At 42.8% G+C, this 26,587-nt stretch overlaps 2 protein-coding genes across 4 annotated transcripts in view; one reads left to right on the forward strand and one right to left on the reverse strand.

Moving 5' to 3' along the window:
- The window catches only part of FZD3 (frizzled class receptor 3), an 80,640-nt gene extending 56,048 nt beyond the window's left edge, over positions 1-24,592 (reverse strand). Inside the window, exons 1-3 of one of the 3 annotated variants that reach the window (XM_054021344.1) lie at positions 24,509-24,538; positions 19,366-19,520; positions 18,000-18,519 (exon numbers count right to left, since the gene is read on the reverse strand). In XM_054021344.1, coding sequence (XP_053877319.1) covers positions 18,000-18,188 — 189 coding nt within the window. In that variant the 5' untranslated portion in view covers positions 18,189-18,519; positions 19,366-19,520; positions 24,509-24,538. Of the gene's footprint in view, positions 1-17,999; positions 18,520-19,365; positions 19,521-24,414; positions 24,479-24,508 lie in introns of those variants that run through there. The other 2 variants (XM_054021342.1, XM_054021345.1) reach the window with 2 other exon arrangements.
- Positions 24,593-24,835: 243 nt separating this feature from the next.
- Positions 24,836-26,587, forward strand: part of FBXO16 (F-box protein 16) — a 47,292-nt gene continuing 45,540 nt past the window's right edge. The window contains exon 1 of the mRNA XM_054021508.1: positions 24,836-24,894. The gene's annotated coding sequence lies outside the window, so the exon portion shown is untranslated. The remainder of the gene's footprint in view (positions 24,895-26,587) is intronic.

Below are 26,587 nucleotides of genomic sequence, written 5' to 3' on the forward strand. Positions count from 1 at the left end.
GCCAAATTCTCATTATGGAAAACAAGATGCGGAAGGTGCTATTAAATACACAAACATTAAAACACACACATTTACTTCGAGCTTCACTCCTGGAATTTTTTTTAATAATGTTTTTGAACACGATTTAAAAACCTTATCGGTCCGAATATACACTTTACTATATCAGTTTTATGTCAACATATTTTTAAGGTGTTAACTAGTTATACCAATACGAAACTGGTGTAAGAGTGGAGAATAAGACCCAACAAATCTCAGTATCCTATGGGCCTGTAAAAAGAAGAACAGGAGTACTTGTGGCACCTTAGAGACTAACAAATTTATTAGAGCATAAGCTTTCGTGGACTACAGCCCACTTCTTCGGATGCATATAGAATGGAACATATAATGAGGAGATATATATACACACATACAGAGAGCATAAACAGGTGGGAGTTGTCTTACCAACTCTGAGAGGCCAATTAATTAAGAGAAAAAAAACTTTTGAAGTGATAATCAAGCTAGCCGAGTACAGACAGTGTGATAAGAAGTGTGAGAGTACTTACAAGGGGAGATAGAGTCAACGTTTGTAATGGCTCAGCCATTCCCAGTCCTTATTCAAACCGGAGTTGATTGTGTCAAAATACTCAAAAACCAGTGGGAGAACACTTTAACCTGTCTGGTCATTCAGTGACAGACCTGCGGGTGGCTATATTACAACAGAAAAACTTCAAAAACAGACTCCAAAGAGAGACTGCAGAGCTAGAATTGATATGCAAACTAGACACAATCAACTCCGGTTTGAATAAGGACTGGGAATGGCTGAGCCATTACAAACGTTGACTCTATCTCCCCTTGTAAGTACTCTCACACTTCTTATCAAACTGTCTGTACTCGGCTAGCTTGATTATCACTTCAAAAGTTTTTTTTCTCTTAATTAATTGGCCTCTCAGAGTTGGTAAGACAACTCCCACCTGTTTATGCTCTCTGTATGTGTGTATATATATCTCCTCATTATATGTTCCATTCTATATGCATCCGAAGAAGTGGGCTGTAGTCCACGAAAGCTTATGCTCTAATAAATTTGTTAGTCTCTAAGGTGCCACAAGTACTCCTGTTCTTCTTTTTGCGGATACAGACTAACACGGCTGTTACTCTGAAACTTGTCACTATGGGCCTGTGTTATGCTCAGCACTCTGCTTCTATTGACTTCAGTGGGAGCCGAGGGTGTTTAGTATCTCAAGAGAAGCTCAGAACATTGCAGAATTGGGCCGTACATAGGAATAGACTGCCTTAAGGAGAATCCTATTAAAATAAAGATTGAGTATGAACAACTAATTTGGAACGTAAGATCCAGGGTCCAGTTTTTTCTTTTATCCTTATTGCTGCTGCTCTTGGAGTAATTTGGCTGGCTGGGTTCATATATGGTATGTTAAAATGTGATCAGTGTAATGATCATGTAGATCTTCCATATAAAAACACTTAATTATATCACATCTTTCTTGTGACTTGTTTTGGTGAAACATATTTGCCCAACCCCTCCCAAGTTCACGTCTTATGTAGTTGTTAAAATTCACTTTTTAATAGATAAACAATAACTTATTTTATAGATAGAAACTGTGGCATTCCAAGAGGCTAAGGGTTCAACCCTGCAAAGGGTTGCGCACTGCTCAGAGTTCTTTCATTTTCAGTGGGTGAGTAGAGGGTATTCAGCACCTCAAAGAATCTAGCACAGGTGTCACACAGGATCCCCCACATAAGAGGCTGCATGCCCATGCATGTAGGTGCTATATGTGGTCTGCAAGGAAGATGGGAGTTGGGCATAGTCTCCTCAATGAATAGATTTCAGAGTAACAGCCGTGTTAGTCTGTATCCGCAAAAAGAAGAACAGGAGTACTTGTGGCACCTTAGAGACTAACAAATTTATTAGAGCATAAGCTAGTCCACGAAAGCTTATGCTCTAATAAATTTGTTAGTCTCTAAGGTGCCACAAGTACTCCTGTTCTTCTCAATGAGTAGAGTTATAAGTCCCCTACACACTCATTTCCTTTCTTGAAAGTGGGCAGGGTACAAAAGAGGAGCTGTGAGGGTGGGATTTGAGGGAATGCATAGGTGAAGAATAAGCGTGTCTGAGACAAGAACTTGAGCATGATCCTCAGCATTTTAATAAGGTACTTAACTATGCACTCCTGTCTCAAAACCATTTTCCTGCTGCTGCCATAGATTAGAGTAATTTTGCAGCCACACAAGAGCACTCACAAAATTTGTTCAAAACCAAAATCCATAAAGCCACCAGCAGACCATCTTGTCTGCCTTAAAGTCCACCAAAACTCGCATCTTTGATGGTGCATACAGTAAACTACAACCTGACAATGGCAAGGTAGATGGCAAGTTGTAATTACTTCTGACTGGCTAAGATGAAGGCAATTCTTATTTGTAACCCTGTCTCCTTCATCCAAGCTATTTCTTTATCATTCACCGGTTGTGGATCATGTTAGACCAGCAGTTCTCAAACTGTGGGTCGGGACCTCAAAGTGGATCGCGACCCCTTTTTAATTGAGTCGCCAGGGCTGGCGTTAGACTTGCTGGGGTCCAGGGCCGAAGCCTGAGCCCTGCCACCCGGGGCCAAAGCTGAAGCCGGAGAGTTCAGCTCTGGATGGCAGGGCTCAGGTTACAGGCCCCCTGCATGGGGCTGAAGCCCATGGACTTTGCCCCTCCCACCCACCCAGAGAGCAGGGCTCAGGTTTTGGCTTTGCTTCCCCCCCTCCAGGGCAGCAGGGCTCAGGTTTCAATCCCCCCCTCCTGGGGTCATGTAGTAATTTTTGTTGTCAGAAGGTGGGTCATGGTACAATGAAGTTTGAGAATCCGTTTTAGACCGTAAGCTATTTGGGGCAGGATCTGTCATTTTCTGTTTGTACAGCACTTAGTCATTTATATTGTGGTCGCACCTAGAAGCATCATTGTGCTAACAACAATGACAACCTAAGAGGTCTCTCACCTGCACTTTAAGAATCTATGAAATTCTCTCACTGAACAGGAAAAAGTTCTGAAACTATAGAAAGTATTTAGAAGCAAGCAAATCATAATTGCATAGCCAAGCCACATCCAGGGAAAGGCCTAGGTAAACATGGACTTTACACAATACCTTGAAGGACAACCAATTCAGGCTCCAGTAAAATACCAAGTGAAGAGAGTTTCAGGAGTCAGAGATCCTCCACTACAAATGACCTGCTGACAGAATAAACCTGAGAACTCCAGATAATCTCAATTGGCAGGAGGATATGTATGGAAAAGGGTAAGGTCTTACAGTAGCTGGGACTAAAAATAGCTGGGACTTGACGGGAAAGAAGGGTGGACAGAATCTGATACTTGGACATCATAAGAGTAAGGGGGGGGGGGGGGGGGGAGAACCAAAACATAAGAAATCCAGTTCTAATCTAGTGTGAAAAACTTGATAAAAATCCCATTTAAATTTCACGTATTGTTAGCGATAAGACACAGATTGTCTAGTTAGCATAATGAATGTAACCTGCAGTGGATTATAATGCAAAATGGGAGAATACTCAGGAGTCGGTTAGGTAGGTCAATTTATGCACATTTTCTTGGGGCGGCTGTCATGAAAAATGTCTAGTATGGTAATTAGTGAAATTTGTAAACCAAAAAAAAAAAAAAAAAAAAGTCAAAAACTGAGAAAAGAAAACTTTTCTATCAATGACAAAAATCCCTCTAAATAAGGTTTTAAAATAGTCTAAACACAAACAAGTTCTGTATTATTTATATTGATAGCTTCGGGTTTTTGTTTTAAACAGTCCTCCTCAATTCTAGTAAATTATGAAAAAACATATGTACAAGTCCTCTTGTTGGAGAAACTGGAATTTCTCTAATCTCAAGGTCTAAATTCTCTTCAGACAAAAAAGGGAAATAGCCAAGTTTATTTTTCATCCAGAAAATAAAATCTGAAGCGCTGCATAACATTCCATTTTGCGTTACTAAAAAAAGTTTAGTAAAAAAATATAATCTTTGGAGTAAGTCTGGAACGTACTGATCATCTCGTTAACCAAGTAGGAAAGACCGGGCAGTTACAATACTAACTGCAGCATCAAGAAACTTGTAAAACGAATTCTATACTATTGCCCTATGCAGGCCTTTTATTGAAGGAGAGAATGCAATCTCAGATATTCATCCACATTTTAAAGTGAGCTAGAGATTTTTCTCTAAGACCAATGGGAGACTTCCAGGCTTCATAGCAGCTTTAAATTTTACTATTGCTCTTAGCATACCAACGATCTAAAGACAACATCATGTATGTGTAGCTGATGCTGCAAGACACAAAGAAATTTACAAACTCACCAAAGCTAGGTTTTCCCACAAGTGTTCAGGAAGGGAGACTGCAACCCACCGAGTTATCCCCCTGCACTCTCTAGAAGCGGAAGCAATTTGATTTTTTTTTTAAAGACAAATTCAAACTGTTGACTTTGATATTACTCTCAACTAAAATAAAGATTTCTCTCCTGATAGGGAAAAGCTGAGAGTGTAGTGTGGTGAGGGACCGGGGAAATAAGACTAAGTATGGTAGGATCACCATCCTTTATGGCATTGGGAGGAACATTGCAAGACATATAAGACATCATGATTTTTTTTATTGCTTCAGAGATACCTGTTGGTAGATAGGCCATGACTGGCACAATTTGATTTTATTTTATGTTAAGCGGTCATCTGACTATTTGTAATAAGTTAGTGTATGTGTTCCACCTTTCCCAATAATTTATTTCTTTAAGCCTCTGCCAGATGCTGCAGAATTAGCCTCAGTGCCGACCCATCTGCTTCCATCCATGACCCTGAAAATAAGCCTATTGTGAATAGAGGTTGATTAAGATGCAGATCTATTTTAAATTGCATTCTTAAATAAAACCAATGATCTTCATGTGCTTATAGTAAATTGTAGTCCAAAAGATCTTATATCCATTAAGACCCAAATTCTGTTTCCATATTTCCAGTTAAATCTTAATGCAGAATTCTGTCCCCTTCTTTGTATATGGGAAGGCACAAGCATGCCAGAAGGAGTATGTTTTCCATTCTTCCTTCATTTGTAGGCAATAGTGCAGTTATTTTAAAAAAAATTTAAATCAACTTTTCTACAATGCCTCTTATTGTGTATATTTTGAAGATTTTGTATCAGTTGTGCAAGAAGAATTTATGCAGAACTTTACCCTCCCAACTTGAAGGTCCAAGAGACCAGAACACAATAAGTTTTTAAGAAAAAGACTATCTATTGCATTTCAGTGGGATGAAGAATGCTGATTGGTCAGGAGAAGGAAACCAAGGCCATTTAACAAATACCTGCCCGGTTTTGTAGTTGTAGGTTATCACAGCACCTAACAATCTGAAAATGTAAATGACAAATCTTTAGTTTGTCTCTAAGACAGAAGATTGCTCCTCCCCATCTTGCAGCCCTGAAAATTCTGGCTTTAGATATCCCCGTTTCCCTGAATTATACCGGTATCCTCAGCTCATGGCTCTCTATGTAACTTACCGTAACCGCTCATATTAAATTGAGATTCCATCCATCTCACAATGCAAGGTAACCTCCACTTTTCCTGTGGTTGTTAAACCACTCTAGCCATAGAATTTCACGTTAAGTCCTCCTTGAATTATAGAGTGCTCTAGTTCCATTAGGTTTAGTATTTCAGTTCTGGGTAGGCTCCTATGTCACCGCCTCAGTAATAACCTCTTGTCCTTCACTGCTTCCATCTTCTTCTATGTATCGCTATTTACCAGTCTGCCTGAATTACAAACCCCTCTCTCAAACAGGCAAAAGACAGCATGCAGCAGCATAATAGCTGCCTTTTGCCCACATATTACAGTTTAAATCTATGCCTGGATTTTACTCTGTTTGTGACCTACCACAACCTACAGAAGCTTTTCAGTTGCAACAGTCCACCTCTTTCCTCTTTGCTCCTTATTTAGGAATCCAGCCACATAACTGGGTTTTCATTTTGTATTTTCGGTCTTGATCGTTAAACTTAAAATAGGATGAGTGTTGCTAACTGTTTTAAAAAAAACCCAAAAACCTATTCTAGATGTTCTATAATCCACATGCTGACTCAAGAGTGGCTCTGTTGAAGCAAGAAGGTTCCCAGGCAGGCTGTTGTCAGAGTGTGGTCATTGAACTTGAGTTCTACACTGCACTGTAGGTTCAAGCCCTACCCTTGACAGTTTCCAGATAATGTGCCTTGTACACATTCCTTGCTTTCTGATGCCATTGGGCAGGGGCTCCTTTTGGAAGTTTTGCCCGGAGACCAAAATACCTGGTTTAAGAGCGATATTTTAAAGTGCTCAAAACACCATATGTAAACTCAGATTTTACTTTAAAAGTATTGTCAAGGAAAGTTGCATCGATTAACAGAGGGAAGACTAGTACACAGTAAGGATAATGTATCATGTTTCCAGAACAATGGAACTGAGTGCGATCAAAGGCAAGCAAGAGACTCAGTCATCAGGTCAAGGAGTTTCTTATACACAGCTTCCCCAATATGGAATAGATGCTCATAACATTTTCAGATTCTTAAAACTTTTCTGGTGAAGAGCAGGAAATATGGGAGTCAAAGTGGTGAGGGGAAACATGGAAAGAAGTGATGGAGCAGTGCTAGGAGGGTCTAGGGATGGGGGGGAACTCAGGAGCAGAGGAGTGGGAATTATGAGGTGGAGAGAAATTAATGGGAATAAGGATGGGAGCCTGTCAGCCCCATGTCTCCCCCCCCCCTTGTCCTGGCTGAGGGAAGGGTAGAGGGGGGTAGGGGAAGATCCTTCCTGTTCACAGCCCCATATCTCAGGGTTATAACATGGTGGAGGATGGGCATCACACAAAAGGAAGAAGGGAAAGGGCAGAATTGACCCCCAGAACCAGGGAGAGCAGGGAGCCGGGATCTCGCCCTGGAGAAAAGGAAGAGACAGGCTGTGCTGGACAGGCAGAGACAGGAGATGATGCAGGCACAGTGAAGGCATAAATATACAGCCAGTTCATGCTGTGGCTGGGGTAATCCTTGCCCAGGAATCAGAGGCAGTGGAGGGGAGAGCTGGGATGTGGTACCTGGAGATGCTGAGAGATTACTTTTAATAATACCAAGGAAGTTAAGTACCCAAAAGCTTCATTAATACAGAACTATGGTTTTCCACTCTTGCCCATCCAGAATGCAGACAGCAGCTAAACTTTAACGTCTGAAAAACAATAAATGCAAAGTTAAGGTACATGCCACACCTGCAATGCAACCTGAATTCTGCCCTGCTTGGAGCTGGCAATAGCCACTAGAAATGGTTCAGTAATAGTGGTGGCACAGCTTAACAAAACTAACAAGAGAAGAGGTTCTTCATCTCTTGTCTTCACATCAAAAATGGATGTCTTATGGGAAGTTGCTTTAGTCAATCAGAATTTACCAGCGTCATTCCAGAAGTAACTGGATGAAATTCTCAGGCCTGCATTAGGCAGGAGGTCAGACAAGACGATTTAATGGTCCCTATAAAAAAAGGGTATGAATCTACAATAAGTAGATTGAGGAAGGACTAAGAACATAACATTGTGTTGTGTTCCACTCCACACATTTGAATTTTAGCATTTTTCTGCATGCACTGTTAAGTGTCATTGTACTGAAAGGTAGCAAGATTAGTACAATAGCTTGGTAGAGCTATGACTGCAATATAAATAGGTGCATGTACCCTGATGTAGATTTGAGCTCATTTCAGCACTGAACGTTGTAGGTTGCCAGAGGTGGAGGAGGGTGTCTTCTTGCCAAGGAGACTGTCAGAACTCTGCTGGCATATGACAGTAGTCTCCAGGGCTTAGTGGAGGATAAGTGAAGGCAGCATCTCAGAAAGCATCCTCAGAGGGGTGATCATATTTAGCACATCTAGGATGATTTGTGTGGAGTAGACTTAGTGTTTGAGCATGCCTGGCTCCTGTTTGCTATGCCTTACATTGAAGTTTTGTCTTAGCAAAGAAAAGATGTTAGACTTTGTCCTACAGTACTCATGTGCTCTGTGCATCTATGAAGGTAGAGTGCTAATGTGTTACCGGTATGTTGGGGGCATTGCTCAAATGAGAGCGGAGTTAAGGTTGTGCTGGAAGGATGGGCTGTACCTTAACTTTGTATATCCTGGTTTTCAGAGTTTTAAGGCTAGCCATTCTGCACATTCTGGAATGGCACTAGAAACCTGTGGGCAACTTTAAATTTAGGGGCATTTAATCTAATTAAATATACATGTGTACATGTCATATTACAGATCGTGTAACATGTGAACTGAAGATTGTAGATCAGGGGTAGGCAACCAAAGGCAGCACGAGAGCTGATTTTCAGTGGCACTCACACTGCCTGGGTCCTGGCCACCGGTCCGGGGGGCTCTGCATTTTAATTTAATTGTAAATGAAGCTTCTTAAACATTTTAAAAACCTTATTTACTTTACATAAAAACAATAGTTTAATTATACATTATAGACTTATAGAAAGAGACCTTCTAAAAACATTAAAATGTATTACTGTTACACGAAACCTTAAATTAGAGTGAATAAATGAAGACTCGGCACACCACTTCTGAAAGGTTGCCGACCCCTGTTGTAGATTCAGCTTGATAGATTCAGGAATAAGGATGGAGACCAGTGAGGATGAATGGATCACTGGTAGTTCACAGAACACAGGCAGGTTGCATGGATTTGACTATCCTTGTCTACAGATACTAAATTGCATTAAAAGACTGCTAAATTATAGTAAATATTTTGCTACAGTCACTTTTATGTGTGAGCACCTGCTGTAATTGCCATAAGATAACACCTTTCCAAATGAGAATGAGATGGTCCATGTTATCATGTATGGTGATTATCCAGGATATATTATGATAGTCTGAGCCACATTAGGAAAAAGTTTTACAACACCTGCCTTAAAACATGGATCTGTTGCCAGAATTTCACTTACAGAAACTGCTACAAATGAGAAAAAGATCTACAGATTGTGTACAGAGACACCTTTTCTGCATTAACACACGCAAAAAGCCTTAAATATATAAAAATATTAACACTCCTAAAATGGCACACACTTATTTATAAATTTGTGCATGAATAATTAGTACTGATCAGTGCTGGACAGCTCCTAGTAGCTACACTCAACAATTTGGACAGCTCAATGTGACCAATATGATTTAATCCAGAGCAGCACAGAGGGTTTTTATTATTCTTTATTATTAGTTTAAATGTGCTTTGAAAAGTGTTTGCCATTTAGGTGCATAATCCAATGCCCCACAAATAGAATGATTTTTCTTAATATTGCAAATTACTAAACTATTCACTGTATACAAATTTAGAAAATTCTATTCAATCTCCCATTGCTCCATTTAAGAGAGAAGAGATGTAACATCTTTCAGCATGGTCAAATATTTAACAGTGGATTTGGGCTGACATTTTACCCGAATAACTGGCATTTGTCAGCAGTCAAAAGAACCAATTCAGCTAAGAGATCCTCAAGGACCCAATGACCTTTTAACCCCTTGAATGAATGAAATCCTCCCCCCACTGCCTTCCAGATTGAACAGGCCTTATTGAGGGAGCACAGTAGGAAGCCTAAAGCTTTATCTTTCCTGAGAGTAAATAAAGGGGGGTGGATCCGATTACAGTTCCCATTCTTAAGCTTTCATTCAGCATCCTATGTGTAATATTTCCATTTTTCTTTGTTGAGTCTAGGTGATTTGATGATGCAAATAGAGAGACGGCACCCATCATGAAAACGTGGACTATCTTCACTTTATGGTTATGAAAAAGGCTACTAAAGGAATGGAACTGAAATGACAGTAGTTAATACTTTGAGTTACAAAGCATATAAATAAGGAAACTTCATTGGAAGAACATTTTTTATTTTAATTTAATTTTCGTCGAGCATATTGTAGAACCAATGTGAATGAAATTGTTTTTAAGTTATCCACTGTACCATTGTAACTTCTGTTGCCTACATTGTAACTTTCATTACACTTGCCATTTTGCCTACATTGTAACTTCTGTGCCATATTGTAATTCAAACCCCATTTTAAAACGCTTACTCCATTTTATAAGGGCTTGCTGCAACCTTCATTTTTGCAAACCCTGCTGTAATTTTATTAGTCTAGTTAAGATGTGGGAATGAAGGATGTATGGGTGATAGAATCAACCTCCAGCACCAGCCCGTCCTGATGAGATAAAGCTGAAATACCAATGTCTGAAGAACTAGACAACAGCCCTAACTCAAGCAAGAAGCATCCACCTTAAAAAGAAACAGAAGGAAGATCAAAGCCAGGTCCCAGGCTGACAGTCACGCCTGCAATTGACGGGTGATCAAGTACCAAACCCAGAGGCCGCGTGATACAGCGAGACCTAGGGACTTTGAATCCAAACTAAACTCCTATAAAAAAGGAAGGGTGACATGAGAGACTTTGGGTAACGTTCTGCTATCAACATCAAGGAGCATCGGTGCGCGCCCGACAGAGACCCGGCACCTCCTCGTGCTCAGCTTTCCTGGCCAGTTAGCTGCCACGAGCTATGATCCCAAGCTGCGAACTCAAACTACAATCAGGACCGGTAACTATCCAGCAGCTGCAGAACATTTTGGTGTGTGTGTGAGAGTGTGAGTATAAGCATTGAGGTATTTGCTAATAGTTACAGATTAATAATAAATGTGGCATCTTTGCCTTGACCCCTAAAACGATCCTGTATAAGTTTGTGGGACTACAATATGCAGTACAGTGTATGAAAAGGAGAGCACAGTGTATTTTTAACAAATGAAATGACAGTTGTTTCTATTTTCTTTTGCTTAAAAGTTTACAATTTAGTACAAGACAAGAGAAGGGCAAACAGTACCATCTTTTTAAAAAGAGGAACAAATTGGATCTGAAGAATCTATGACTAGTCAGCCTAACTTTGACGCCTGCAAAGATACTGGAACAAATTATTAAACAATCAATTTGTAAGCATTAGAGGATAGTGATAGCTAACATGGATTCATCAAGAATGAATCATGCCAAACCAGCCTAATTTCCTTCTTTGACAGGGTTACTTGCCTAGTGGATAGGAGGGGAAGTTGTAGACATGATATACCCCTAATCTTAGTAAGGCTTTTGACATAGTCCCACATGACATTCTCATAAGCAAGCCAGGGAAATGTAGTCTAGAGAAAATTACTAGAAGGTGGATGTGACTCAGGGACCACTTGGTGCCCACTGGCAAATGGCACAAGATCCTTTGGATCTGGTTTCCATAGTTTGTTAAAGAATGCCATGGAAGATTGCTACTGAAAGCCTGTGTCACACCGATCGTCACTGCAAAATGTGTAAGTATACACAGAGAAGTTATGCTTTTAATGTTTAAGTTGAGGCTGGTCATCAGAAGATGAGAATCATCTTCTGCCTGAAAGAAATTTCTTTATTTGCTCATCTGGTTATATGTATACGGAGTACTGAATACTTCACAATGAATGCCTATTTACAGTCTGAACAAAATGCTAATCAAGTGACTGCTCAGGGGAGATTCCATCCAGGAAAGAAACAGCAGGAGATACCCTGTTTACAAGTGAAGACAATGGATAGTTTGAACTATATCTGTCACTAGGGTGACCAGATGTCCCGATTTTATAGGGACAGTCCCGATTTTTGGGGCTTTTTCTTATATAGGCTCCTATTACCTCCCACCCCCGTCCTGATTTTTCACATTTGCTGTCTGGTCACCCTAAGTGTAGCTCTGTACCTTCAATCTGCCAACTAGATTGTTTTATGAACAGAGGATTACAGCTGGTCTGGCTGTTTAATGCTGGTAGAAAAAGCAACTCTGGGCAAGTTATCCTTTATGAAACTGGAGAAGTCTTGTTAGTTAAGTTTCAGAGTAGCAGCCGTGTTAGTCTGTATCCGCAAAAAGAAGAACAGGAGTACTTGTGGCACCTTAGAGACTAACAAATTTATTAGAGCATAAGCTTTCGTGGACTACAGCCCACTTCTTCGGATGCATCCGAAGAAGTGGGCTGTAGTCCACGAAAGCTTATGCTCTAATAAATTTGTTAGTCTCTAAGGTGCCACAAGTACTCCTGTTCTTCTTGTTAGTTAAGTTCAGAATCTAGAAAGTGTTATGATTTTATATGTAACCGTTTCCATTAATTCTACTGGTTTCTTCTTGAATCTCTGTTCTTTATTAAACACTTATTTTCACTATACACAAATCTAAGCACTATGAATTGAGTGGAGCAGTGATGTGCTAAGCTGGCATACTGTTCCTTTAGGAGAAGCAGATCTGTGAATTCTGAGAGTGTCCAGCAGAACAAGGGCTGGACACTCCAGGGGGACGACTGAAGTGCTTAGGGGTTGGAGTGTGCCTATTTCTTACCTGCAGACGGACATCAGAGCCTGTATGGGCTGAGAGGGAGTACTTGTGTTGCTTGTAGCTGGTGGAGTCAGGGAGCTGACTCTTGGCAGGCACAGACAAGGCTTCCTCCCACTAAGGGCAGGTGGTAGCAAGGTGCCTCAAACCTGGGTACTCCAGGAAGCATCACAGTTGGTGCAAAACTGATTGAAAGACTGTACACAAAGTAATCATCAATAGTTTGTTGTCAAACCTGGGGGACAGGGGGAAGAGAGATGTATCCAGTGGGATCCCACAGGGGCCTGTCCTGGGTCTGATACCATACAATGTTTTAATTAATTACTTGGATAATGGAGTGCAAAGTGTGCTTATAAAATTTGCAGGTGACACCAAGCTGGAAGGGGTTGCAAGCACTTGGGGAGGACAGGATTAGAAGTCAAAGTAACCTTGACACATTAAAGAATTAGTCTGAAGTCACCAAGATGAAATTCAGTAAAGACATGTGCAGAGTATTACACATAGGAAACAAAAACATGAATATCAAATGCACAAGTACAAAATGGGAAATAACTGACTAGGTGGTAGTACTGCCTAAGAAGGACCTGGGAGTTATAGTGGATCACCAATTGAACAAGTCAACAATATGATGCAGTTGCCAAAAAAAAAAAAAAAAAAAAAAAAAAAAAAAAAAAAAAAAAAAGGCTAATATTCTCAGATGTATTAATAAGCGGATTGAATAAAAGACACAGGCATTAATTGTCCTGCTCTACTTGACACTGGTGAGATTTCATCTAGAGTACTGTGTTCAATTCTCAGCACAACACTTTAAGAAAGATGTGGCTAAACTGAGTAGAGGGGAGAGCTACAAAAATTTTAACAGGTTTAGAAAACCTGACCTTTGATGAAAGGTTAAAGAAACCTATGATAAGCCTTGAGAAAAGAAGGCTAAGGGCGGGACATGACAATAGCCTTCAAACATATTAAGGGCTGTTATAAAAAGAGGATTGATCAATTGTCCTACATTCAGTGAACATGGAGAAGTAGTAATAATGGACTTAGTCTACAGCTAGGGAGATTTAGATTAGACATTAGGAAAACCTTTCTAACGAAGGACAGTTAAGCACTGGAATAGGCTACCAAGGGAAGTTGTGGAATCCCGATCATGGGAGTTTTTAAAAAGGTTAGACAGACACCTGTGTCAGGGATGATCTAGGTATACTTGGTCATGCCTCAGCACCGGAGCTGGAAAAGTTGACCTTTCAAGGGCCCTTCCAGCCCTACATTTCTCCTTTCCCTTTGTAATTCATAGAATCCTACAAAGTCTCACTAATAGTTTCCAAAATTGTATATCTGGTAGTTGTAGTGACTGCCAGATTCCAAGATTTGAGTTTTTATTTTGTTTGGGGCATCCTGAGATTTTCACATGCTAGCAAGATCAGATGTAGAGATGTTAAAGAAGAGCCTATGGAAAACTCCTCCATAAAAATACATAAAATCAGTTACAGCATTGCAGAACACTGAACAGAGCCGCAAAATCAGTCAGAGGTGAAGAAGTTTTCAAGAAAGGAGAGGCCTATAAATACCTGCTGCAGATACTCTTATTTGGTTGAAAACTATTAATTCAAATATTGGAATATCCTCATGTTTTTACTAGAATATCGTTCCTGTAATATTTTAAGGCTAAATACAAAAAGCAAGTAATTCCTTCTTGCTAAGTGCAGATGTTAAATTTCTGCTAGGTTTAATAGAGAATAAATAAAACATACACAATTCCTACTATTCTACAGACTAAGTCTACTAGGCAAGAAAGAGTACTACGTTGGTGTTCCACAGAAGAGCCAGCATGGGAGACTGACCCACTTTTTCCACTTTGTTCCATGTGGCTGCCACTGTGGTAACCAGTGCGGATCATGGAACAGAGGCATAGTGTGCTTTCAATAAGATCACTACTTAAAATGGACAACTTTTTTTAAAAATTGGATGAGAGCACTGATTAGGTATACATACATCACAGCAGAACAGACAGGGAATGCGTTAACTCCCTTCAAAAGGGAACCAGACAGGGGCTGTCCCACTCTGAAGATGGTATTCAGTCTGCTGGGTCAGAAGACAGGATTCCCACCTGGGCTCAAAAGCTGCAATATGAACAGGAAGGGAAATCAGCTTAGGAGGCTCAGAGTGAAGGATCAAGTGTTTTCTTGTATCTACTTCCAAGTACAAAGAGGTAATGGTGCAAGGAGGCTGAGAAACTGCTTTAGCCCTACCAGAAGGCTGTATTTATCACCAGAAACTCAAAAGCCCTGTTTACATAAGATCTGCTCTCCCCATAGTTGTATCAATTAAAGGTGTAATTTTATACCCATTTAGTTAAAACCAGTATAACTTGTGTACAACACTTATAAAGTTTAAGCGTGCCTATATCAGTTTAGCTTGCACTTCAAAAAGCCAGTTTAAAATTAATACAAGAGTTCACACTAATTGATTTAGCTAAACTGTTTCAACTTTTAAATTAAATTAATCCCTGTAACAGACAACAAGTAAATTCTGCTCTCATTTACTCTTGATTTGCACTAATATAATTCCACTGACTTTTGTGGAGTCATTCTGGAGTTTCACTGCATAACAGAGCAGAACTTGGCCCTATGTACTAGATAGAACCCTTTTGTGTACACAATTTCTAAAAGGAATCTGTTGGAACAACAACTGTCTAAGTAGGGATTTTTTCCTCTTCAAGAGAAAGAATCTCTCCCTCAGAGACTCAGTTTTGTTTCCTACCTAATGCCACACAAGTTAAGTACCCTGTTTAATTAGGTAAATAAAGTATACTCCATTTCAAATCGTCCGGATAACTAAACCACCCAAGCCAGATCCTCATCCACACCTTCACAAAAAGAGGAAGAAAGACCTAAAATATTCTAAAGCCTTATGTAAGATTTTGACCGCAAAGACTGAAACTCCTTATTTATTGGCTCAGAATTTGATCAGAAGGTAAGAAGTTGGTACTGGTAGTTTTGTGGAGTAGAATGATGGAAAAGCTGCATTCAGCTTAATGTTCTCTATTTTTTACTCTACAATAGAGATTTATGTTGGTATTATCATTTTGAGTATCCTTTTCAAGGAGTTTTTTTCTCTTTATTGTATTTGTCTTACAGTACATAATATAAATTTTAAAAACATTTTGGAAATGAAAATGCTATTTTAATTCAACCTATTTTCATTTGCAAGGTTATCACATTGAGCAAAGATGGGCAATTAGTAATTATTTCATTTCAAACACCTCTCAACCACCTTTAGTATTCTTTATCAAGTACTATGCTATATTATACGTGCAACTCTCGTCATATGTCAACACCTCAACTCATTGCCAAACATGTGATTTCTTTAAGGAAACCCATTTTACTAAACATGTTTCCTTAACATATCACCAGCTATGAAGACAAAACAGTAGCCTAATCTTAGTCAGCAACAATATAGTTTGTTGTTTGAACAGCTGGTAACTGGGTATAACATCAATACCAGATTATCACTATCTCATGGGAGAAATGGGGAGAATGCATAAGGGACAAAAACCCTTATCCACAGTGCCCATACTACAGTCATACAACTGTACATTTATAGAGGCAAAAATATGGAATAAAATTCCATGTTACAGATTAAAGCATTAACATTACCTGTGTCCATCACACACAGAACTCATGATCCCACCATTTAGAAAGGACATAGGAGAGCTAGAGATATGAAAAGAAAGGGAACAAAAACTATACAAGAACATGGAAACTATATTTCTAGGATATAGGAAGAAGACACATGATCAAGTGCGCCAGCAGTTCTCAACTGGCTGTCCGCAGGACCCCACCACTGAAACCCCAAGCCCTGGCACCCCTCACTCATGGGGCTGAAACCCTGAGCTTCCCTCTCCCCCCTCAAGTCGAGGCAGCAGGGAGATGAAATCCTGAGCTCCCTCTCCCCACCCCAAAGCTGCAAGCAGCGGGGCTGAAGCCCTAAGCCCATGAGCAGAGTTGAGGGGGCATGAGGATGTTGCCCCCCAAAACTGAAGTGCCTTCTCCAGAGTGGGGCAGTCCTGGGGGCAGCTCCACAGCCCCCCACCTCTTCTCCCTCAGCTCCCTTCAGGCCCCACCCTCTGGCCAGATCCTAGGCAGGAAACCGGAGCCAGGCAGTGTGGAGCAGCTGTTCCTCTGGCTGGTGGTGCCATGGACTGGGCAGCCATGGCATTCCCCTGTCTGCTGCTGGTGCCTGGGGTTGCAGCTGCTCCTCAGCTCCCAGCCCCCCTTTGACTGCTCACGTAGCAGGTCAGAGCTGCCCAGGTGGGGACCTGGCTCCAGTAGAGCCCTCAGAAAGCAGCTACCGGCACACAGCCCCAGGCAGGTGGGTGGCCTGCTGAGGTGAGTCAGGGGGTGGTGGCAGTGCTCCCTCCCTGGACCCTGCAGTGCACAGCTAGCCTGAGCCCTGCCGACCCTTGCCCCGCCCCCCCAAATAGAAATCAAACTACACCTGTGTCCAAAGGTCCCACCCCTGGCCCAGAGCCCTAAGTCCCCCCTCCCCACCAGGCCCTGGAGTTTTTATAGCATGTTATGGGGTCCCAGAAAGAAAAGGGTTGAGAACCCCAGGTGTGCACAATTCCTTCACAGTAGCATTGAAAAGCCAAATCTTGAGAGCTGCTGAGCATTCAAACTCCCACTGCTTTAATCAAATCACAGCCAAGCTCTACAAAAAGGAATTACTCAGACACTGTAAATGGAAGGACAAAGATTCCTAGTATACAAACAAGAGGCCAGTGGAAAAGACTCCCAAGCAGGTGACTGAAGCACCATCGCAAGAGATATTCAAGAACAGTTCAGACATAGTGGGAATTATTATACTATAAATGAATGAAGTGAATGGTGTACAGTAGTCCAACAAAATGTGGTAGTGGGAAAACAGAAATCAAGGATAACTGAACTAGTCTTATCTGGATTTATTCTATAGACAAAAAGAGTAGTAAGGTACCATTACAATAACAAAGAAAGTTTAAGTTCACCAATTCCCTGCCTGAACAGAAGCAGCTTAAAGGAATGGTTTGCCAACAGATATTCTTGTAACCTGGGAAAGCACATGCATATATTTTTCCATCAGACTAGTGGGACACAAAGACAATACAATCTGTAAGAACTAAGGAGGCAAAAATATTCTTCCATCCAACCACAAAACATCAGAAGGACATAGTTTTTTAGAACTAAGTCCTCCATTGGTTGTTTAGCATTACTGTATAAATTAGTTTCTTGAAAAGTGCTTTAAGCTAACTTTTGCTGACATATTATTCCAAATATGCATTCTCCATCAGCCAAAATTATTTAAAGCTTGAACCCTTGAGTACTTTTGAACGCAAACAGTTGTACTTATTGTTCATGTATATATGAACAATGTGGTTACACATTTGTAGTAATTCTTAACAGTATATTTTATGTAATGATTTGTAAGGCAAATGGCATCTGGGCGCCTTACACTTTTCAAACAATAAGACAATAGGCAAAATACTGAAACTTTATTATAAATATCCTTTATATAACCATCCTTCTCCTTAATTCCCAATTGCCAAAAATAATCCCATGGTCAATTAAAGGCCTACCAAATACATACTTTTGAAAGAAAGCAGATTAATTCTTACCTCCATTGCTAATGCTGCAGTTTGCTGGTCATAATGATTCAGAAGATTAGGCATAAAGGTGGTATTGTAAGGCAGGTCTTGGCACATCCTCAAGATGATGGGCTCACAAGAAAATAAACTGTGTCCACTTGTATGCCCCACCAAAACTTCCAAGAACAAAAGACAGCAGAACATCAAGCAAGTAGCCATCCTTCCACATGTGAATGGGAGCAGTCACGGAGGCCTGTCAGATTATTCAATGTACACTTTCAGATATACATGTACTGAAGGTTTGACTTTAATGCCAGTATTTTTGCTGCTTGTTTGTTAAGATTCTTCAAAAACTGAAATACTATTTGTGCTGATAGAGTCTTATTCAGTCAGTCTGACAGAAGACTTGAGACAGATGGGACGTCTTTTCTTTTCACATTATGTAGGCTGTATTAGGTTAATGTGTCAAGTTGATTAACCACATTCCCACACGATAGAACCCATCCTGTTGAAACAGCCGCTGAGCTATGTTCTTCTTTTATTAAGTAGCCTAAAACAAAACAAAAAAACCCAGTAAAACCACTATAGTTAACTTCAAAATTTAAAATGTAGTTAATTAATATAGAACAATATTAGCACAATAAATATTTAAGGTAATTTATTTGTAAGAGTTGAAGGCAAGTAATTAAATCAAGAGACCCAGAATCAATTTTCAGTTCTGATTTTTCAGTCTCTCTCTGAGCAGAAAGGGCTAAAACAACGAGGAGTCCTTGTGGCACCTTAGAGACTAACTCATTTATTTGGGCATAAGCTTTCATGGGCTAGAACCCACTTCATCAGATGCATGCTCCAAAAATAGCTCTCTCTTCCTATAGGGAAGGAGGGAAAATGGAAGCGACAGTGTTTCTATGTGATGAATCATAAATATTTCCATCAAAGACATTAAGGCCCGGTCTATACTTAAAACTTGCATCCACACAGCTACAGCACGCAGGCATGTGAAAAATCCACATCCCTGAGAACGCAGCTATGCTAACCTAACCTCCAACGTAGCCGCAGCTAGGGCTATGGAAGAATATCTCCACTGACGTTGCTACTGTTGCTCAGAGGCGGAGCTCCCACCTGCAACTGAACTTAGCCTCCAAATTTGGAACTGTCCTTTGAAGAATTACAACTGAGTTTTCTGTACAATTATTTTTAGTGGAATATTTACACATGTTCACAGATTGAACATTTAAAGTTTTTAATTCTGAAGTTTTGCTTTTTTGTTTCTCTAAACAATTCACAAACATATACAGTGATAAATCTCAAACAGGCTAATTTTTTTTTTTTTGGGGGGGGGGGGGGGAAGAAGAGATTATCTTGAATAATTCTAATTGAATTATGCCAAAATTACCTGTTGCAGGATTGCTCAAATCAGCTACTTTTGTTTTCAGGTTATACTGGCCTGCCTCTGACGCATCTGTTGTGCTCTGCCTATTCTCTTGGTAAACCTTTAGGCAGATGAGCTAAAAAGCAGACCTAGTGAAAGGGTCCTGGAGGAGACAGGAGCTTTAGAAGAGAACAAGTAGATGAGAAAGTAGAAGAGTATTGGCACTCAACAGCTCCCCTAGCACCACTGCCTCTGCTAAACAGCACATTAGGCAGCATCAAACTAGGCAAGAGCCTCTGCTCTGAGGCATCAGCAGATCAAATGACACAATAGTGCTGCTGCGTCAATAGGCCTGGGAACCAAGGCAGCAGCATCAGGGAACTACTTCAAGCACTGATGCCAAGGCACAGAGGCACTGGATTCCCCCCAGCCAAGGCCTCCCAACATGACTTCATTCTCTTACATAGTTACCACATCCTAACTAGTCTCTTGAAAAGCCTATAGCCCCACTCACCCTACCTCACCTCCACCAAAGTATGGGAGCAGAAAAGACGACAGTGATATATGTGACTGGGATTAGTGTGTTTGACTAGGGAGGCATGAGCAGGGAGTCAAAAGCTTCTCCCTTGAAATATCAGCACTTTAAAGGGTTCTCCCAGTGCTGCTTCCTTGGTTAACTGAGTACCTCAGCATAGAAGAGCAAGCTCCTATATACCTCAGGCTACCCAGAGAGCTCAGGCCTCTCCCAATCAGGCCCTGCTCTGCAATGGTACCCAGGTCCTTCCACATCTCCTTTTTGCTTTGAGTGCACCATGTTGCTTACCCTCTAGGAACCACTGAAACAGCTGAAAATAAGTCAGAGCACAACATACTCCACTCATCCCTGTCCCCAAAATATCCTGAGGCTGAGAGCTGTGAAAGAAATAGTGTACGGCTGTTCTGGCAGTTTTACACTGGCTGGGGAACCCCTTTATGCAGCTGTTATTCCCCGGGGCTATTTCTCTCCCTTCACAATGTAAAAGGGTCAGAAGTGGAGAAGTTGGATCCAATATGGTTTGAGCCTTGAGAATGGGGGCCAAAGTGGAAAAAAAAAGTGAAGTAGGAGAACTACAGGACTACAAGACAGGTCTAGAGGGCCCCTGTTCTCACTACCACTTTATTCTGGAAGAGTGTTAGAAATGGAAACCTAAAGCACAGAACTCAAACCTCTAACCAAATTGTTATTTACAAAAGATTCAATATAGGCCATCACCCAGATAACTGTTGGTTCAAACAAGACTTCCAATAGAACCTCAAGTGCCACGTTAATATTTCAAAGAACAGAAGAACTGACAAACATAACAGGTTTGCAACCAAGAGGGGGTTTACATTAATTTTTGTTTGGGTGGAGTGTAAGAGCATTAGAAAGGCAAAAATTAAGTCTCTTAGTCTTTCACCTAAAGGTATTAGAAAGTGGGGGAGTGCTGGGAATGTGGAGGTATTTGATTGACATTATATGAATATAGTTAAATTTAAAGCTATGGATTTGTGTACACGCGCTTAAAAGCTTCCAATATGCTCATTTTACAAGTGAGAAAATGAAATATCAAGTAAATGTATGTACACCTCTACCCCGATATAACGCTGTCCTTGAGAGACAAAGAATCTTACCGTGTTATAGGTGAAACTGCGTTATATCAAACTTGCTTTGATCCGCTGGAGTGCGCAGCCCTGCCCCCCCCGGAGCACTGCTTTACCACGTTATATCCAAATTTGTGTTATATCAGGTTGCGTTATATCGGGATAGAAGGTGTATTTCAAGCTTTAAGCTGAAGAAGGCATTAGTTTTACCTCTAACTGTTTGAGATTGTGCCCATTGAAACTACAAAAATGCAAACAGGAAAAAAGACAAGATGGTAATATTTTAAAATGATATTTTTACTAACTGACCTTGTCCTCACCCTGCCCATTCCTCCCACACTGACTGAAAAGAATACTGTGTTTTGAAGATTAACTAGAGCAGATGAAGCACACAGGTAAAGACTCTGAATTTCAATGGCACCAGAAATATTCCATATCTGTCCACCAACAATTCTAACAGAACTACACTGTCACAGTAAAGGAAGCCCCCACAGTTGAAGTAACAGAATCATGGACCACAAAGCTATTCTGCGTAGTGAAAATAACCCAGACCTCAGAACCAAACATGGATTGCTGTGAAGAGCTGTCAGAGTATTATGCTGATATGATTAAATACACATGGAATAAACAGAAAGAAAGTTTTATAACATATGAACTGCCATACTGGGTCAGACCAATGGTACATCTTGCCCAGCATCCTGTCTCCAACCATGGTCAGTACCAGAATTTCAGGGGGAGTGTATAGAACAGGGCAATTTTGGAGAGATTCACTGCTGTCTTCCCCTCTCAGCTGCTGGCAATCAGAGGTTTAGGATCACCCTGAACATGGGGTAACATCCCTCCCAATCTTGACTAACAGCCATTGATGGGCCTCTCCTCCATGAATTTATCTAATTCTTTTTTTAGACCAGTTGTACTTTTGGCCACCAAAACATCCCATGGCAATAAGTTCCATGGGTTAATTGAGCATTGGGCAACAGGGGATGGTTCACTTGACGATGACTTGTCCTGTTCATTCCTTCTGGGGCATCTGGCATTGGCCACTGTCAGAAGACAGGATACTGGGCTAGATGGACCTTTGCTCTGACCAATATGGCCATTCTTATGTTCTTATTACATGAAAGCGTACTTCTTGTTTGTAAAAAGCAACAAAGAGTCCTGTGGCACCTTATAAACTAACAGATGTATTGGAGCATGAGCTTTCGTGGGTGAATACCCATTTTGTCAGATGCAGGTCTTGTTTTTAGTAAACCTGCTGCCTATCAAATTCATCTGGTGACTGCCGATTTTTGTATTGTGGAAAAGGGTAAACAACACTTCTCTCATTTTTTCCACACCATTCATGATTCTAGACCTTTGATCAGATCGTATTACCCACCCAGCCACACTGACTTTGAGGAGCTCCAGCAAACGTGATGGTATGAAAAAGCCCTGAAAATAGAGAGCCACTGCCACACCAGTGAAATGGATCTATACCTCTCATGATTGCTGAAAACCATTCCCCCTACTAATAGAAATGGTTAATGCCTTCAACAGTTGCACACCTACCAAACTTTCTGAAAAATGCAATAGTCAGCTCAGTCCTCAAAAAAACATCACTTGACCCTGAAGAACTCTCCAACCTCTCACTCGTGGGCGAAATGAATGAGAAAGTAGCAACCCCAAGCGCTAGTAACATGGCTTTTAGCTCATGCAGTAGAGGCTCATGCACTAAGCTCCAGAGGTCCCAGGTTCGATCCTGCCTGCCCATGACCGGGGTCTGTTGGTGTTATAATTGCATTAAATCCTTTAGTGATTTTGTTATTGCTATTTGTTTTATGAAGAACTCCCACAGATCCTATGGTGCTAGACAGTAATACAAAACTCAGAGAAACTATTTGCAAGGCCAGAACCGTAGGTTGAATCTGAAGCAAAAGCTAGAGAAGATAGGTAATAGGTTTTGTAGTCTATAACCTGAACCATCCATACCCTTTAAAAGGAAAATGCCTAAGTAAAACTAAAATGCAGAGAACAGGAGAACTGCAATATGAAAAGCCAAGTATGTGACTGTATTCCAACTATGAATGCTAACCATTTTTTAACTAGAATCAAGAGTTAGAAATACAGTTGATATATTCTTTGGTGTAGACAGGAACATGTCATAATGTACAATTTTTAATTTCCTGGTGGCAATATTTCTGACCACACTACCTTTTTTGGTTCTTTATCAGGCCTATAAAACACACACAATATACATGCACACACACACTGAACTATTTTAGTGATCACATCAGGAGACACCAACCCACCTACCTTGGGACACTAAAGACCAACTGCAAGCAAGAGGATCAGGAAGTAGCTAGTCAGCCAGTTAGTTACGGACTTTAAAAGACTAATTATAAGCACATACTAATTATAAGCACATACAAAAAGGCTTAGTTACAGTATTATTACATACATCATAAACGGCAAATCCTACAGGGCAGGTACCAACTCTTAAGTGTAAAAGTCTTATTAGCAAATAAGTTTCACAATTAATACTAAAAGAGATGAAGAGCAAACATAGGAATGGGAAGATCACACAGATGGATGCGCTCATGGAGAGCAACCCCAAAGAGGGGTGCAAGGGTGATATTTTCAGTATGTGACTTATCCCCACCACTCCAATTACAGGAGGAGAAACACAAAGTACTCCTCACTCCATTCTGATTACTGATAGAGGACAAACTGTATACCCCCCACCCCCTCACACACACCCCATTTCAAGTAGAAATGTTGGGGAACAAGACGGCAACTTCAACCCCCCCCCTGCCCCAATTCCAGATACAGGGGCGGGGGACACTCCTCACATTCCACTTCAATTACAGTCAGGGGGAGAGAGAGAAACCACACTGCAGTTTTCTCCCACTCCATTTCAGTTACAGATTAAGGGGGAAACCACACCACATCTCCCCCCATTTCAATTACACTGGGGAGACGCACACCACACACCTTCCCCCACTGTAGTTACAGACAGAGGGGGGGAGGAGAACCACACTGTACAGTATTCTCCCCCCCCCCCATTCTTCCCCTCAAGTCTCGTGGCAGACAGAGAGAGGGGGGAGGAAGGGGGGGGGACCAAACTATATTTTCCCCACACGCTCCATTTCAAGCACAGATTAAGGGAGGGGGGAGCCACACAATACCCCCCCCCCGCGTAGTCTTCCCACCGCCCTCCATTGCAGGTCCAGGTGGGAAGGGGGGGAAAGGGGAGAACCTCTCCATCACACGCCTGCAGAGAGAGGGGTTCGCCCTCTTCTTTCCCTTCACTCCCACGGGATTTTGGGGGTGGGGGGGAAGCTTCTGACCCAGCCATATCTCAGCTCAGCCCTCTCCTGCACCGGGGTCTCCCCCCCCCCAGCGCCCTCCTACATTGGGGTGCTGTCCCTCCCCTCCCCCGTGCTCGCTGCACGGGGGTAGTTTGTGAGCTCTCACCTCGGCGGAGCCCCTCCACCCTGAGGCGGCAGCTCCAACGGAAGAAGCGGGGGTCGCCCACTCCCCACCCCGAGGCCCAGGCTACCGCACTTACCTCAGCACGCGCCCCCCTCCCCGAGCTGGCGGCGGCGCAGCGCGAGGAGGTGAGGCAGATAACGGCCGCGCCTCCCAGACCCCCACGGCAGCGCCGCCCCCTCCCGCGCCTCCTGCCAGCCCCGCCCCCTGTAGAACGTGGGCCCCGCCTCTCGCTCCGTCACTCCCTGCCCCGCCCCTTCGGACCGCCCCGGAGAGCAGCGAATCAGAACCGGCCAGCTGGTTGCTAGGTAGAAGAGCCGGCCACGCCGCGGCTCGGCCCTGATTGGCTGCCTCTCCCGGGGCGCTAGAAACTGTTGCCATGGCAAAGGGAATAAACTTGCCGGGAGAAGAGGAGACGGGGGGGGCCGTAGAGGGGGGGCGCGGCTCCGGAGCACAGGAGGCCAGGTGAGAGCGTGGGGGAGGGGCGCATCCCGGTCAGGGGCATCGTGGCGACGGGAGGCGATAGGGGGTATCGATATCACGGGGGGGGGGGGGCGCTCGGGGTATCGCCCCCATGGCGGTCAGGGGCACTGGGGTATCGATTCCCGAGACACGGGGGGCGGGGTTTCTGGGGAGGGCGAGGACTGGTGCCATAGGGCAGCCCTTGGATTTACCATCTGGGGGTGGGGGATGGCTATCGCAGGGCATGGGGCGCACCAGGGGTGCAGGGGACACTGGGAATTCTTCATGATGCCGGACATGGGGGCACAGGGAGTTATGGATGGAGGGCATTGGGAGATATTGGTACCACAGGGCAGAGGGGGGCACTAGGTATGGGCAATGCTGGGGGCGTGTATTGGGGGATATCACTGCTGCAGGATGCTGTGGGATACTGGTGCCAGAGGGGGGCAGGGGGAGCACTGGGGGATATCAGTGCTTCAGGGGGATATTAGTTGCAGGGGAACACTGGGAATGTATCAGTTCCATGGGGTGCAGGGGGAGAACTGGAAATATACAGTGCAGGGGCACTGGGGGATGTCAGGGTCCAGGGAGCACTGGGAATGGGCAATGCTGTGGGTGCATGGGGGAGGGGGATATCAGTGCTGCAGGGTGAAAGGGGGAGTACTGGAGGGAATTGATGCCATAAAGCACAGGGGCACTGGAGGCTGGCAGAATGCAGGAGAGCTGATGGTTTTGATGCCATGAAGAGCATAGGGCTTTCAGTGCTGCAAGGCCCAAGATGGACCCTGGAGAGGATCAGTGCCATGGGGCATTGGTGGGGGTTATAGATACCCCAAGGCAATGGGGAGTTGTGGGAGTTAGAGACTGTGAAGGGCACAGGGAGTATCAATGCTATAGGGTACCAGGGGCACTGAGGGGTATTGATACTGCAGGAATAATAGGGAGTATTGGTTTCATGGGGTGTGGGGTGCACTGGGGTATCCATGGCACATGCCACAGCAGGAGACTTGGGAGGAATTGATGTCGAGGGTGGCATTAGGGGCTATCAATGCTGTGGGAAGCAAAGGGGATATAGATACTGCAGGGCAGTAGGGAGTATCGACTCTATGGGGCTGTATGCGGGACTACTGATGCTGCAGAGCACAGGGGGCAACAGGAGAGTTTCACTGCCAAAGGTCATGCAGGGGGGAGGGAAGAGGGCTGCAGGGCTATTAATGCCACAGGGTGCAGGGAGTCCTGGAGGTATCAAAGCCCCACAGTGCAGGGAGCATGGGGTGGGGTGTATCACTGCTGTGGAGGCTCAGGAGATATCAGTGTACCCTGTTTGGGGGCATTAAAGCTGTGGGTCACAAGTAGAGGATGTGGGAGGGACTGATGTCATGGAGGCCCTGCGGGGATCATTTCAACCAGTAAGCACGGAGATGATCAATGCTGTGGGGAGTAGAACTGGGGATATCAGTGCCCTGAGGAGGGTATCAGTGCCTGGAGTGGAAGGGGGTATTGATAATATTGGGCATGGGGTTCTCACAGGTATTGAGACCACTGGGGATGTGAGGGTGTCAACTCTGGAGTACTGAAGGGTGTCAATGCCATAGGGTAGTTGTTGGCAGAGGGGTCACTTAGTGGGACACAGCACCTTGCAATGAGATGCAGCAGCAAGAAAACCAAACTTGTACTTATTTTGCTGCCCATCCAC

This window comes from Malaclemys terrapin, chromosome 3, assembly GCF_027887155.1.
Source record: "Malaclemys terrapin pileata isolate rMalTer1 chromosome 3, rMalTer1.hap1, whole genome shotgun sequence".
NCBI lineage: Eukaryota > Metazoa > Chordata > Testudines > Emydidae > Malaclemys > Malaclemys terrapin.